Source organism: Cygnus atratus, chromosome 23, assembly GCF_013377495.2.
Source record: "Cygnus atratus isolate AKBS03 ecotype Queensland, Australia chromosome 23, CAtr_DNAZoo_HiC_assembly, whole genome shotgun sequence".
Taxonomy (NCBI): Eukaryota; Metazoa; Chordata; class Aves; order Anseriformes; family Anatidae; genus Cygnus; species Cygnus atratus.
In genome coordinates, this window is record NC_066384.1 from 4,656,193 (window position 1) to 4,671,257 (window position 15,065).

Genomic DNA, 15,065 nt, shown 5'->3' on the forward strand with positions numbered 1-15,065 from the left:
ATGATGATGAGTGGCCTGGTAAGGGCGTTTTATAATTTAATTATTCTTTATTTTTGTTGTAGGTTGAAAACTTAATCTGCTGTTGTATTGCTGGTCCAGAGCTGAGTATTCTCTGCAAAGCTCCTGACAGGTGAGTGAGTATTATGGTTTTGCTTGAACAGTTCATTTGAGGTCATGCAGCAGGTTTACACCAAAAGCAGAATTTGGAAAATCCCAGCTCAAGGTGAAACTGTTGCTCTTGGGCAAGGAGCAATACATGAATCGATCTATGCATTAAGCACTGTCCTTTCAAAAATACTCAAATATGACGCTTTCAAGTGCCCAGTACGGTTTGGAATTCGGCTGTGGTTTATGTTCTTGCCGTGTGAGATGAGAACAGAGGTGTGTAGCACTTTATCCCTGTCTTATTTATGAGCTGTGGGAGAACATCTTGCAAAATGTGAGCAGCTAATTTTAGGCGGCAACATAGTTTAAGGTGCCAAGCCTTCCAAAAAGGGAAGGAATGTATATCCAGCTAGACAGCCTTCAGCTCCGAGCTGCTCTAGGGCACTGGACATTCCTGCACCCCAAGGACATTAAATCTCCTGCGTGCAGACAGAATCTTTAGTTGTGACATGAGAGGTAGCTGTTAGGGAGGTGATTGTGAAATCCCTCCTCTTACAGAAGAGGAAAAGGAGGTGCATCTGAGGTGTTTTGCACCGTGCTAATGCTTTCCAGCCCCAAATCCCCAGGAGCTTTCCAAGTGTTAATTAAGAGTCAGAGTTGCCTGATTTCAGCAGTGGACAAACAGTAGCATAGGGAGTGGGGAAGCTGAGATGATTTGCACAGAGACCTAAAGGGACTGGAATAAAATGCAGGGCTTGACTGCCAGCTAACATGCTCTATACTTGGAGGGGGGGAAAGAAGGAGGCTGAATGTATGGGACCTGCTACACACTCCCTATAGTTTTCTTTGTCTTCTGTCCTACTTCCCAGCACACTCTGCTTGGATGTGGTAGGGACCCTATGGCACAGCACATTCTATGTATGCTCCTGCCCTCTGCTTTATGTTGGCCCAAAGTAAGGTAATACGCAGTTCTGGCATCACTTCTACCCTGGGAAGGTCCCCGAGCCAAAGGCACAACTCCATCTTCTAAGGCTACTCCGTGCGCAGTGCAGAGGACCACTGTCCGGTACCCAACCTGCTCTGTCCCATCCCAGGCCAGCGAGGACTAAGAGTGCCCTCTGCTGCACTCATTCTCCTCATCTTTTCATGGCAGCGTTGTGCTTGCTATTTGAGAATAAACAAACCAACTATTTAGTACACAAAGCAGCTCTTTCATATTCTAAAGGTCTTTTTGTGCAGGTGGTGCAGAAGCCAGGTTCTATATTTCAGCAGCAAACAGAAAAGATCATGCCCTGAGATAAGACCGTGTGCTATCCCGCATCAATCCTGAGGCACAAATAAAGTGCTACAGGGAGCTGCTGTCCTTTATCAACAACCTTCACCCCGTAGCTTTTCATTGCCTCGTAAAACAAACTGCTCCTCATTGCAGGAGTCCAGACATCTGTCTTCATAGTCATGAAGCTTTCATTTCTTGGAGCTGGTGGCAGCAAGTGCTGGTGATGCGCAGTCAGATGTGGTACCTACTTGCTGAACAGTGCTGAACTTTCCATCTCTCCCTCCTGTTCAAAGCGGAAAAAAGAAATGCGAGCCATAAAGCTGTCCTTATTCAAGTTCCCAGCTCTTGCAGCCAAAAAAGAATGGATGTAAGTAGGGGGGGAGCTCAAGAAAGCTGTCTCAGGCTTCATACTTTTGGAGTTAGAGGGATAAATTAAAAAATAATAATCCTGCTTTTACTGGGATGTGATTTACCCATGCGGAAAGTAACCGATCTGTAGGCTCCGCCAGCAGCCCCGTAACTGCCAGGGCCACAGGAATCTGCTCGTGTTCCCTGGAATTTGGACATTTTTTGTTGCACCCATTTCGGGTTGCTTTCCAGATTGTCACTCAAGTGCAGGGCACGCCCCCTCCAGGAGGCTATTTAAAGAGAAGCTGATGTGCAACTTTCTCCAGAGAGAGACGAGAAACTCCGAAGGAGAAGGGAGTGAGAGTGAGCGAGTCAGCCGGCAGCCCGAATCCCCTCCCTCCCCTTGACTCGGGATGTCCGGCAGCGTGGGGATGGTGACCTGGACCCTGTTCCTCCTCCTCCTCCTCGCACCTGGCTGGGTACGTATTGCCCTGCAGCCGCTCCGTTTGCTCTCCGGGCATTGCAGCTTCTTGCTTTGATGCATGCGAGCGCTTCAGGCTGAGTACCCCTCCGCAGCTGCCACCTGCCTCCGGAGGTTTCCCGGAGCGTGGCTGGTAGCAGGGCAGTGCAAACGCGCGGCGTAACTCATCGCGCTCGGGGCTGCGCCGTGCGTAACGCCCAGCATCTCGGGATCTCTGAGCTCCCGGCAAATGTGGATGGGTTTTGTTTCACTTCACTCCTGGGAGCTAGAAGCCAGCCTTGGTTTATGAGAGGGAAGGATTGGACAGAGAGAGGTGAGATCGCTGGGTTTACAGCACTGCAAGGAGTAGCCTCATCCCAGTTTCTTACCATCATCATCCTCCCCCAGCTGCCACTGAATCTACCCATTTGTCCCTGAAAACAGTGATCCGAGGAGGAAATTAGACTGCAGCCTCTCCAGGGCAGGGCTTGTATCTGTTTTTTGTGTAAAGGTGCTTGCACAGAGCAGCTGATTCTGCTTACGACTTTTGTGTGCTGCTACAGCACCAATAATAGCAGGAACATTGCCGCAGTCATTAATGTCCTCATTAGCATGAGATCTAAATTGCAGTAAGGGCCTTTTGGACTGGGGAAGAAGTCAGGTTCACAGGCAGAGCCGCTGCTTTGCCAGGCTGGTTGTGCTGATAGCTGCAATAACGTCTGGCTGATAAGCTCTGATTGCTCCTGGCAGCGCTCAGCAACGTGCCAGCCCCTGTCCTTCCAGGAAAGGTGTCCTGGGCACCTGGCACAGCTGAGATCTGAGGGTAATTTCTGCTGTTTGGGGTCGTCATCTTGTTTCTTGCGCTGGCAGCATCGTGCCAGCCATATAAACACCAGCAGTGAATCGCGTGGCTGTGTCACTTCATCGCTGATCAGGGATGCTGTCACTTGCCCTAAACCTTGGAAATGGGGCTTTCGGCTTTCTTCTATTCCAAGCTCTGAGAGTGATGTTCAGTGGACAGAACGGGGGAATGAGAGCTCTTCCTCCTGGATCTGCCTCTCGGGGTGCTCAGAGGTGAGAGCAGAACCAGGGTGCCAGCAGTTAGGTTTGGCTCAGCCTGGGGAAGTCTCTGTGCCTCTGCTCTCTGCCTGCAAAACCAGGGTCGTGGTTCTCACCCCTGGGAAGGGGCTGTGCATGGGGCGCTGCCGCAACCTGGGAAGGTGCCTCGAGCCCTGTGGTACAGGGAAGGCAGGTGTTATCCCTGATAATTGGGTGTTTGCAGTATGTGAATAGCTGTGTTTTGACTGCTAGTTCTATGCCAGGCTTGGAGTATGAAAGAGAACCAATTATGTGTTTATTGCATTACTTCTACCTCGCAGCATTAACCCCTGGCTCCCAAGGCGCTTTTCAAGCAGCCAGCTCAGCTTCAGAACGCCGCTTCCCAGCCCTTTGAAGGCAGTCGTGAGCCCAAATGCATTTTATAAATGCTCTTTGGTTTGGCCCTCTGAGCTGGTTCCCTGGGCTCGTACGGACATAGAAGAGGAATGAGAAGCCATCCCTGGCAGTGCCACTGAACTGCTGCAGCGGTGTGGGCTCTTGTCCCCCAACTCACACCTTCACCAGGGTGTAGGGGAGAGGTTTTAGGTGAATGTGAAGCAGGAGGCACGTTCTCACCTCTTTTCCCCCCAGGTAGCTGGGTTCAGCCCGCAGGGCAGGCAGGAAGCTCGTTCTGACTCAGCTGAGCGGACAGGACCCGGGAGGAGTGGTGGGAACACGTGGAGCACAGACACGGGATTTTTCTGGCCAGGATGAATTTATTCCCACTGGGGCGTGACCATCGCTCAGGGTCCCGTGAGTGGCGCGTTCACACGTGGTGTTTGAGATCAACACGAGAGCTGCCAGCAAAGCCAGGAGCAGCGGGAGTCAGTATTCTGGGCTTTAGCCCTAACTCCGTAGCCTTGGTCTGTCATCCTGGTTCCACTGCTCTTCAAGTCCCCTGAAATATGTTAACAGAAACAAGATCGAGGCTGTTGTGAGTCTGAAGTTAGTGGTGGTAAAAGAGTGTAGTTTTACAGACAGACCCATCAGCAGAGGGGAATGAAATGTCAGATCTTTAGGTGGAATCCCTCCGCACCCAGGTGCTAGGTTAACAGTTGGACTTGATGATCCTGGAGGTCTTTTCCAACCTGAAAGGTTCCACGATTCCATGAGATGTTGGTCTTTGTGTTTGGGTTGGTAGCAGAGCCTGAATGTGAGCACTTGCAGTTCTTTGGGAGCGTTTGGGTGGTTTCCACGCAGTACTGAAACAACTCCTAGAAGCAGCCCTTGAAAATAATACAGGCTGGAGAGTGCTCCGTGGAAATGCAATATAATCCATCATTTAAGCTCCTTGAAATTGCTGTGAAAGCAAATTAAGTAATGGAGAACTCTAGGAAGTTGGTTCAACGTTGACTTTCTACCAGATGTTCCCAGCTCGAGGAGTTCCCCTCGCCAGCCGGTTATTCAGTGCTCGCAGTCGGGAGCACACGAGCCAAAAAAGATTTCAGCTCATTCTCTGCTCTCCTGGGCCTGTGAGAGGAGCAGGAGTTATGAATAGCGTGAGCTGACTTTGCTCAGCAATAAAACAAGCAAACAGGAGCCCCAACACACCCTGAGGCCAGGTGGATGGGGTGAGGAAAACAGGCCCAGCTGAGCTGACTGATAGGAAAATCTCTAAATGGTGAAAAAAAACCCTGCAAATGTGGCCAAAATGGGCCTGTTAAGCTGTGCTTTTGTGCCCGGGTGGGGGAAATGAGGCACAGAAGAAATAGGGGTGCAGTCAGCCAGCAGGTCTCTGATCCATTGGGGGGCCTGAACCCAGATGTCCTTGTGCTGAGAGCAGCCGTAATGCAAGGAGGAAGCGGAGCTGATTGTACACAGAAGGTAAAGCCAGGTGGGCTGGTTTCTTTGGGTGACTTCTCAGAGGAAATAAACAGCACCAACAATGATTAATGAAGGCGAGAAAGAAAACTCGGTTGGGTTTAATCCCATTGGATTCTTTGTTGTCCTGAAAGAGGTTGTTTTGCTTTGGCTTTCAGTAGGAGAGATATTTTGAGAGTGCTTCTTTATATGGCCTGTGGCTGACATCGCGCAGGAAAATGCTTGTTGTCGTTTTTTTTCAGTGCATGAATTGCATCTTAATATAGGCCCCGTGTTAGGAATGCTTTGCCTCTCTTATGATCTCATGTGCCCCCCACCCGCTCATTCATGGTTAAATAACACGTCCTCTTGGCAGCTCCGGCAGCCGCATACATGAAGAACAGTAGGAAAGCAGTTCTGTATTTTTAGCGTCTTTTAATGCACTTCAGCAGCTGGGGAGGGCTCCAGATGACATGCCAGCTCGCAGCGAGTGGTCCGAGGACCGCAGTCTGAGAACAGCTGGGCTGCAGGCAGGAGAGGCTTAGTTCCAAAATACTTTGCACCAGGAGTTTTCAAGGAGAATTATGCTGGTTCCCTCTGAGCAGGGTAAGGCTCTGGGAGGTCTTGTGAGCGGAGATTTAGGCTGATCCCTTTCCTATGCCACACTGTGGCGATTGTAGCAGAAGTGTAAAGCAGTTGGCATCTCCTGCCCCGTGTGAGCTAAAGTCAGAACAGCTGCTTTGGGCAGCAGTCAAACAGCTGGAAAAGCTTTACTCCTGTTATTGGTGACAAACACAATATCCAAGGAAGCTGTTTCGCAGGCAATGGCTGGATAGGACATAACAAGTGCAAGCAGAGCTGTACCAAGATGGTTTTTGCCTCCTGGCTCTCTCTGACCCAGGTGTCCGTCCTCCCCCAGTGGCTGCAGCCCATTCCTGGCTGGATGTCTCGGTCCTGTTGGGCTCCTTCCTCTCCACCCACCCTGTTTGCAGCTCTGAGCGCAGATGCATGCGTCGTGCAGGAGCTCGCAGCGATGCAGGACCCCAAAATGTCTCGCAGGTGTCAGCTGCCATCTGCACGCAAGGGTTGTACCAGCCCTGCGGCAGCTCCCCAGGGCAGCGCTGCGGGTTGGTGCCCTCACATCCCTCCGAAACTACCTGGGGAGCTGTAGCGGGCAGAAGCTGAACAGGGGACCAGGGTCAGCGCCCGGATTTTTCCGAGGAGGTGTAAGAGGATCCCAGAGACCGTATGCTATGCATCTTTCACAGCTGTGGTTTTAGATCTTGCCCAAATCTGGGGACACGCAGAGCTGAGCCTGGTGCATGCACTGCGAGCTGATTCAGGACAAGGAGGCCCCAGAGTGAGGCACTGGAGAGCCCCTGGGATTTCTGCAGAAGGCAGCCCTCCTCCAGCCACAGCCGCATCTCTGTTCAGTGTCTGGAGTGGCCCAAAAGCCACGGGCGGGCTCCAGCAGGTGGGCAGCCCTTGGGAAATGCTCCAAGCAGGGCAGCCGCCAGGGCCCAGGGTCCCAAGGAGGGTTGCTTGAGTGTGCTCCCTGCAAAGGGGAGGGGAGAGCACTCTTCTGGGAATACCGAAGACAGAGCAGGATCCAGGGGGCAAAATGGGACTCAGGGGTGTTTCATTCAGTTTTCAGCCCTGCTGGTAGACTTTGGGCAAGGCTTTTCTCTCCATGCCTCGCTTTTCTCATCTTTGGGCTGGATCTAATGATGCTACCGCAGAGCGCTTTGATGTCTTCTCCTGAGCAGGGCCATGTAAGAATTGCTCGCTGCTCGTGCTTACTCTTTTATTGCTTCCAAGGCAGCGAGGGGCTGAGCTGCGCGGGGGACTCCAAGCTGCCGCTTGCCTCGTTTGTTCTGGCCCTGCTCCCCAGAGGCTCCTTTTCCTTGAGCTCCAGGTGAGTTAGGGATGAGGAAAAGACTGGCCTCGTGCACCCTCGGGAGCTGCATGTGCTGGCTGCACCCTGGGGCACCCCGGCGAAGCCGATCTGCCCTCCCTGCTGCCGGGGGCTGCGGAGGCGAGGGGGTGGCCGTGCTCGGAGCAGCTTCGTGTTTTGCATTTCTCTGCCTGGCTGGCTTGTGGGAGACTCACTCTCTCCGTGGCTTGTCTGCCCTCCAGGTAGAACCGCAGGCCTGCACGTACCCATGCCAGTGTCCCTCGCAGCCTCTGCAGTGCCCTGCTGGCACCAGCCACGTGTTGGATGCCTGCGGTTGCTGCAAGGTGTGTGCCAGGCAGCTTGGCGAGCTCTGTTCCCTTCAGAAGCCCTGTGATCATCACAAGGGACTCTACTGCGACTTCTCCAAAATCCACAGAGGCAGCGGGATCTGCTTAGGTGAGAGATGTTTGTTCTGTTGTTGTGCAGTTTTCCTGTGGCCCCTGCAGCCCCCCCAGAAAGCCCCCGGCACTCAGAATTTCCCACAGCGCTTGGGGATTCAGCCAGCGTCACGTTGTGAGACCTGTGCCAGTCCTGCGAGTCCACCGATACGCACCCAAACTACTTCCTTCTGCAACGCAGGCCGTTTCCAAAGGCACGGCTGGGGCTTGGGGCTCCCCTCTGTCCCTGGGACATTATGGGAAAGCCTCTAACCCTGTAGTGCCTGCGGGTAAATATCAGCCAGCTGGGCTTTTATTGGAAAGTGCTGCTGCTTGTAAAACCTCACCCAAAATCTCACTGCCTTGCGCTGGAGACTGGCATTTTGCACTCGACTGCTTACGTGCAAGAGGCGTAACGCATTTCTGGCTTTAGCACCTGGGTGGAAATAGGTGAACAGGTCATTTGTAAAACGGCGTGCACGTGGAACCTGAGAGTCACCGAGCCAGGTAAACACAAACACAGACCTGTTCTCCCCAGGTTAATCCTGGTGCCTCTTCCCGGCATGGAAAGAATTGTTGCTCTGGTCGTTCAGTAGCTATTTTTAAAGCATGCAGAAATCTATTTTGGTGTAGAAGGAAAAAATGTATTCTGTCAGTCTCCTGTTCTTTGTTAAAACCAAGATTTACCTGCCTGTCTCTGCCAGGTGCTGACTATTTTTTTTAAATTCAAGCTTTTCAAAATAGTCAGGAAGACCCGAGGGCAGGAAGGTCGGTGTGAACGCTTCGGGAAGTGTTCAGCCACTGCACATGGCTTCTGTGGAAGTGCTCAGACTCCGACCTGAGGCAGGGCAGTTGGGAGTTCTGGGGGAACCACACTGTCTTGCAATGCCAGGATCACATACAATTGTTTCTTTTTAGCCTAATTAATGACTATAACTTGTAGAAGGTGTTTTCTCCTTCTTTTTGGGATGTTTCGGTAAGTTATATTTCATTTCTTTCCCCAGTTATTGTGATCTTTAGAAGCCATGTGAGCTTCCTTGTGCTTTCTGTAGGCATTGGTGCACCTAAGAGCTGATGACTGAAGCTCAGTAAAGCCAACGTAGGTCTGATAATACCCAGTGGGTGTAAACTGCCTAATTAAAGCTGGAAATGAAGTGTGCCTTTGCAGTAGGAAAGGTAGCTGAATCATTGGGATGATTTACTCGGGTGTGGAGAAGGCCCCATCTCAAAGACTTTGCATGAAGACTGGATGTTTTTCTTAAAAGAAAAGAAAAAAAAAAAGAAAAGAAAAAAAAAAAGAAAAGAAAAAAAAAAAGAAAAGAAAAAAAAAAGAAAAGAAAAAAAAAAAGAAGAAAAAAATGCTTCCTATTCCCTGTGAGGTACGGGCACAGATCTCAGAGTGAGAGTCCCAGCTCTCTGCTCTGTAGAAAATCAGACTTGAAGGTCACAACGGTCTTTCCTGCCTCTAAATGAGAATTTAAAGTCTTCATGGCGAAAACCCCAGGTGAATACAGAGCAGGACATCTCCCTAAATTGGACCGAGGATTTGGGACGTGTCCTTGGGCAATATTTTTGTAACGTCCACGCTGCTCTCTTGGAAGATGGGGAATTCTGGAGGCAGCGAAGGCAGGTGAAGCTGAAGTGATGAATGCAATGAATGGTAGGATCGGGTTGTGTGAGTAGAGAAAAGAGGGCTTAGAGGAGTCCAAATAGGAAGATACAGGAGGAGCAGGAGGAGCAGAGAGGTGTTAAAATAGCATGGGGAAAGCTCGTGGGTTGGGTGCCAGTGGTGCCAAATGGAGCTGGTAAATAGCAAAGAGCCCCCTCTGTCCACTGCTGCCATCCCTTTTGGTGCCTTATTGCGTCGGGTCAACGGGAAGGCGAGGTCGCTGTAGGGTAGGAAGAGGCATGACGAAACGATTGGGTTTTGAAAACATCATAAAGTCCCCGAGCAGGCTGCCATGCGTTGGGTGGGGAGGGAGCAGCGTCAGCGGCTCCTCGGGGAGGGAGAGGGCTCGGGCTAAACAAGTGAGAGAGGGTTTAAAAATAAGTCTGAATGGCCCCGCAGAGGGAAAGTGGACGGCTTCCACTCTGATGGAAAAAGTGAAGGGGTTGAAACTTCTCAGTAAGAGCACAGGAGTATTTTTATACCAATGGCACTGAAAAGAGCTGCGAGTTGAGATCCAGCGCTGGTGAGAAACGAGGCAGTAGCAAACCAGGAGGATTTGTGTCCCCTCGAGGACGAGGAGGGATGGAAAGAGGCTCATTTTTTGGGCCAAACACTTGGTCGGAGACAACGTTCTGTTCCACGGGCAAGCAGGACTAAGGGGAAAATAGATCAGGTTTCCTGGTAAGCCTCCTAAAGCCGCCAAGAATCCTTCATTTTAGTTACTTCCCAATAAATGTTTGCATGGATTTTTTTTTTTTTAGGGGTCAGAATCGCAGAAAGCGGCAGCTGACTGTCCAAAAGCAGGATTTCTGTCCTGTGAACAACTTCTGAGATTTCAACATTTCGCTTCAGACTGAAGACAAAAAAAAAATTAAAAAATACCAACACTTTCCGTGAATTATTTAGAATACTTGTTTGGCTGTGCCAGAACTTTCTAATTTGGTTATACCAAAATGTTTCATCTTGATATTTATAGTATCTAAAATAATTACCCAAGGAAAACGTTTCCCACGGTGGATACTGTCCAATGAGTATTTTGGTTTAGACATGAGCTATTGTAAGAGCATAAAGGAAATCTTTGGTATCAAGTTGAAATGCTTCAGTTGTTTCTCAGTGAAAACATTCACAAAATTGGTCTGTGCTTGCAAAGCTTTTAATCAAATCAGAATTTTCTGCTGGAAAACTTCTACAGGACAACTTTGGGCTAATACAAATGTAAGAACTCGTGAGCGTTGTTCACACCCGCAGACTGAGGATCGTTCCTGCGTGTACGATATTGTCGTGATTCCCCTTTTTGCTCATTTAAGTTTTATTGGGAAGGAGTGAAAAACTCAGAGGAGGGCTGGCAGGGAGAGGTCTAGAGATCAGAGTGAACTGAGAGAAAGAGAAAAATTGTGGCAGGAAGGAAGACCATCAGAGGAGTGCAAAAGGTCATAAACTCAGTGTGGTGTTCTGTAGGTCACCTTTAGATCTGTGGGAGAACTGCTCTTAGGAGAAGCCCGTAGCCTTTTGGCCTCTTAAGACAACTAGGAGCAGAGCTGCTGGCTCCTGTGCCTCGAGGAACGCATCTTGCACAATGCCACGGGCTGGGCACTCTGAGCCCCATGGGAAGACCTCTGACTCGACGCGGAGGGCTGTGAAGAGAAAGCGTCACTTGGTGGCTCATCCAAATGGGGCAGAGGGTCTGGTGGAGCGCTTTGGGAGGTCTGGCGCGGCTGGAGCCACTTCCACAAATCAATGTCAGTAACATCCTGGGGTCAGGGAGCCAAATACTCAACGTGCCAACTTGTGCTGCAGCCAGCCCTGGGATCGCAGAGTCGGGGAGGGTCTGCACGTGGGGCTTGCCCCTCGCCGGCAGCCCCTTAGCCCCCGAGGCAGAGGCCGTGCTGCCAGCCCCTACCATCAGCTCGGCTTCTCCTCTTCCTCTTCCTCCAGCTCACGAGGGTGCGACGTGTGACCTGCTGGGCAAGATCTACCACAACGGGGAGAGCTTCCAGCCCACCTGCAAGCTGCAGTGCATCTGCATGGACGGGGCCATCGGCTGCATCCCCCTGTGCTCCGATGACCTGCGGCTGCCGTCCCCTGAGTGCCCCAACCCGCGGCGGGTGAAGTTTCGCAACAAATGCTGCGAGGAGTGGATCTGCGAGGAGGGCAGCGAGGAAAACCGCTTCGAAACAGCCATGGCAGGTGAGAGATGGGGGGGCTGCTGTGACGGGCAGGAGCGGTTTGCTGGGGGATAGAGGCAGAGCTGAGCTGCCTTCACTCACGTCTTGCGTCACTTGAGCTGGTGACAGCTCATCCCCTGGCACAAAGCGAGCAGTCTCCTGCTCATCGTCCTCTAGAGCTGCCAGGCATCTGCTGGGGACGCGTGGCTCCTGTAGCACCCTGGCCTGAGTGTCTTGCAGCACCTAGAGCAGCAGAGGGAAAGTCAGGCCTCAGAGCAGCTGTAAGATGGCAGGATTGAACCAACCTCCCTGGACACTGCCCACCCCCAGCTGCGTTCCCAGTTAGCTTCATCTGTTCCAGGCTGAGGGACGGAGGTGCAGCCTTCTGGGTGCGTGGCTGTGTTGTGGGCACAACGCGTTGAACTCCAGAGCTGCTGAGACCTTAACGGCACTGAGTGGAGGCTCACACGCCCCCTGATACTGCAGCAGAACTGGCTGCCATCAGACTGTGGCAGGAGCTGTCCCTGTGCTCGCCTCTGTGCTCCTTCTGCCAAGAGCTGAGCGCCTCGTGGGGTGGGTCAGTGCCAGCTGCTCACCTTTGCTACTGTCCCTGAAGAGCTGGACCAAGCTGGGAGCAGCCACGGTCGTCTGCCCGGCTGTGTGCCACGCTTTGTCCCAAGCCCTGAACCTTGCCTTGTGTCTTTTCCTCTTGGCTCAGTTTTCAGGGAGGATCCAGCACGCAAGCCGGAGCTGAACAATGTGCAGGAGAACTGCTTGGTGCAGACCACCGAGTGGAGCGCCTGCTCCAAGAGCTGTGGCATGGGCATCTCTGCGCGGGTCACCACCAACAACCCCCAGTGCCGCCTGGAGAAGGAGACCCGGCTCTGCATGGTCCGGCCCTGCGACTTCCCCACGGAGAAGACCAAGGTACCGGCTCGGGGAGTGGGGACACAACACCAGGAGCGCCAGGGACCACCTGGTTAGCTGCTCGTAAGGCATAAGCCTCTCTTCTGGGGTTTGCTCCACCGTCTCTGTGCCTTCCTGCCCAGAGACAGACAGTGCACAGGGCTAGGTGGGCACTTTGTCACATTCCTGTTAGCCCATTTGTTGCTGCTCTCTCTCCCTAGAAGGGGAAGAAGTGCGTGCGGACCCCGAAGCCACGCCAGAGCCTCCACTTCGAGTTTTCGGGCTGCACCAGCACCCGTTCCTACCGGCCCAAGTTCTGCGGCAGCTGCACAGACGGACGCTGCTGCACCCCGTACGTCACCAGCACCGTGGAGGTGGAGTTCCGCTGCCCCGAGGGGGACTTCTTCCAGAGGAAGATGATGTTCATCAAGATGTGCTCCTGCCACTACGACTGCCCCCGAGACAACGACATCTTCCTGGCCACGTACCACCGGAGGATGATCGGAGACCACGTCAAGACGGAGCGGCAGTAGCCCCCTGCGTGCCAGATCCACGGGCCGAGGTGTCAGGGGGGCTCTGCGTTGCTTTTGTGGCTGTGTCCCGGGACATCGCAGCCTCTTCCCCCTCTGTGAGGGGCTGTGCTCTTCACGGCAGCGCCGTTCGCCACCAGTGGTCCCGGTGGCCGTGCTGACAAGCCAAGGTGCCTGGGGGAACAGCCCCTCCTGTCCCAGGCTGCTGACCTGCAACCCGTGGTTGCCCAAAGGTCAGCGAGGGAACTGGAAACAGGCTCGAGCTGCAAACTTGATCCATGTTCCCATAGACGAGACGGGAGAGCGGATCAAAGCCGCATGGCTCCAGCCTGTCTCCAGCTGAGAGCACGCTGGGTACAGTTCCCCGTGGCCTCTGGCCTGCCAAAACCGTGGCAAACCCAGAGAATGAGACGGGGGAAGTCCGGGAGGCCTGAGCTAGCGCAGGGCTCTGCAGCCTCTTTTCCAGCAGAGCGGGGCTCTGGTGGGTGCGGATGCGAAGCGTCTTGGTGAGGGAAGTGGTCCTGGCCCCGTGCTGAGCTCCTGCTGAGCCTTTCATTTATTTTTGGCTAATTGGACCCAACAAGTTGGCAACATCTCTCCCCCATCCCTCTGCCCACCTTTCCCCCTGCCACCTGCTTTCCCACCAGCAGCTTTGTTCCAGACCAGTTTGCTCCCGGAGAGGCCGGATCCTCCACTGGGTGGCTTGTCCTACAGGCAGCTCCAGGCTCTTTTTTTTTCCTATTCAATTCCTTTTAGTTATTTCAATTCCTCATGTGCCCGTGAGGATGACAGCAAAGAGGCAGAAGGGAGCAGTGAGCTGTGCAGTGTCCTTGCAGGAGCCCTGGTGTGGCTCGCGGCCTCCTTCAGAAGATCCAAGCCCAGGAAGGATTTCCTGTGGAGAAGAAAGGATTCAGCCAGGCTGCAGCTCTGCCTCTGGTGTTGGCTGCGCTCCTCTCCCTGGTGCCTGTTTCAGACCCAGGGAGCTCTTCCAGCATGAGGTGGGGGTGAGCCAGGCTGCCTGTCTGAAGCGTGTCTCCTGTGGGGGCTGCTCATGGCAGATTTTAGCGCAGCGAGGAGCGTTTCTATGGTCCCAGTCTGCAGTCACTTCAGAAGTGGCCGGGGCAGCCGGGCTTTGCTGGCTCACGCGTGCCCGGCGGGGCTGCGGCTGCGTTTCGGCTCTGGAGCCTGCTGCCTGTGGGTCAGGAGCTGGAGGAGCACGGTTCAGCTCATTCATCTCCCTGGGGAGTCTCAGGGGCTGGCGAGAGCAGTGCCTGGGTTTGTAAACGGAGCGGGGCTCTGGAGTTAGGCAGGGCCAGGGCCAGTCCTTGGTGCTGGGGTTCTCCACGTTCCCTGCTCGCCACGGACCCGTGCTGAGCCTCGCAGCCGGTAGCGACCCGGGGCCGGCCACCGGCGTCCCCATGAGCCCCCGGCCAGGCTGAGGCTGCCCCGTGCATCTGGGCAGCTTCGTGTTACCTGCCGAGGCCACCGGACGCATTTAGTCTGCTGATTTCAGCAGAAGCATCCGGGTGAGGGCCTGACCTTGCTCCTTAACCCTTCCCTGCCTTCACCCTTCTGTCATCGCTGCAATGAATTCCTGTCCCAGCTGGGCAGGAGCAGGGGCTGCGCTGCGGCACTGAGCCCTGCCCCATCACCGCTCTCGTTTTGGGGCAGAGCTCAGTGTCAGAGGAGAAACCGAGCTGCTCACAAACTTGGCCACCAAAACGCCGCCACGAGGCCAGCGTCCTGCATCCGCCCCTCGCCTCTCGCTCTCAGCCTGCAGAAGCTCGCGAGCCTTCATCCTCCAGTTACGTGTAATCAGTTATAACTGTAAATAATTCACAGGATTATTTCTGAGGTTGTTTCTTTCCTTTGTAAAGCTCTTTGTACAGTTTTTGTACCCTGTTATCGCAACCTTGCTCGGGGCCTCTTCGTGATGGAGATTTTCCCCTTGCCCTCCACTTCGGGTCTTGACTTTTCTCCTGCTGTTTACACGGCTTCTGAGCGTAAAACTAAGCCAAGGCTGCATCTCACTCGCCGCTAATAAATCTATTTTGTATATCCCTGGCAGCATCCCTCTGGGCATGGCCCCAGCCCCTGGCCCTGCTGGGATCGGTGCCCTCAGGGCTGGCAGCAGAGGGGTGGGGGGCCCAGGAGGCGTCCTGTTCCCCCTCCCAAAACGCAGTGGTGCTGGGGGCAGTGTCACGGGCACCTTGGGGCCCCCAAAGCGTGGGTGCCGCTCTGGGGGTGACGAGCAGAGCCCTCCCTTCGCTGCTTAACGACCTGAAGCCCTTAATACCCGGTTAAAAATAACCCCGGCGGCAGATGTGCGCAGAAGTCGGCGATAATGGGGCCAGAACGCGAGGGGCTTTGTGGCAGC

The 15,065-nt window shown here is 53.5% G+C and overlaps 1 protein-coding gene across 1 annotated transcript; it reads left to right on the forward strand.

Moving 5' to 3' along the window:
- Positions 1-2,053: 2,053 nt before the first annotated feature.
- LOC118257318 (CCN family member 2-like) lies at positions 2,054-14,745 on the forward strand. Its single transcript, XM_035565150.2, has 5 exons — positions 2,054-2,208; positions 7,224-7,437; positions 11,023-11,274; positions 11,971-12,179; positions 12,380-14,745. The coding sequence occupies exons 1-5, from the start codon at positions 2,143-2,145 to the stop codon at positions 12,689-12,691; spliced, it is 1,053 nt and encodes a 350-aa protein (XP_035421043.1). The 5' UTR covers positions 2,054-2,142; the 3' UTR covers positions 12,692-14,745.
- The last annotated feature ends 320 nt before the right edge of the window (positions 14,746-15,065 follow it).

Coding starts and splice junctions, on each gene's coding strand:
- LOC118257318 (XM_035565150.2), top strand. CDS start 2,143: ATGTCCGGCAGCGTGGGGATGGTGACCTGGACCCTGTTCCTCCTCCTC. Junction 11,275..11,970: donor CTTCGAAACAGCCATGGCAG/GTGAGAGATGGG, acceptor CTCTTGGCTCAG/TTTTCAGGGAGGATCCAGCA. Junction 12,180..12,379: donor TCCCCACGGAGAAGACCAAG/GTACCGGCTCGG, acceptor CTCTCTCCCTAG/AAGGGGAAGAAGTGCGTGCG.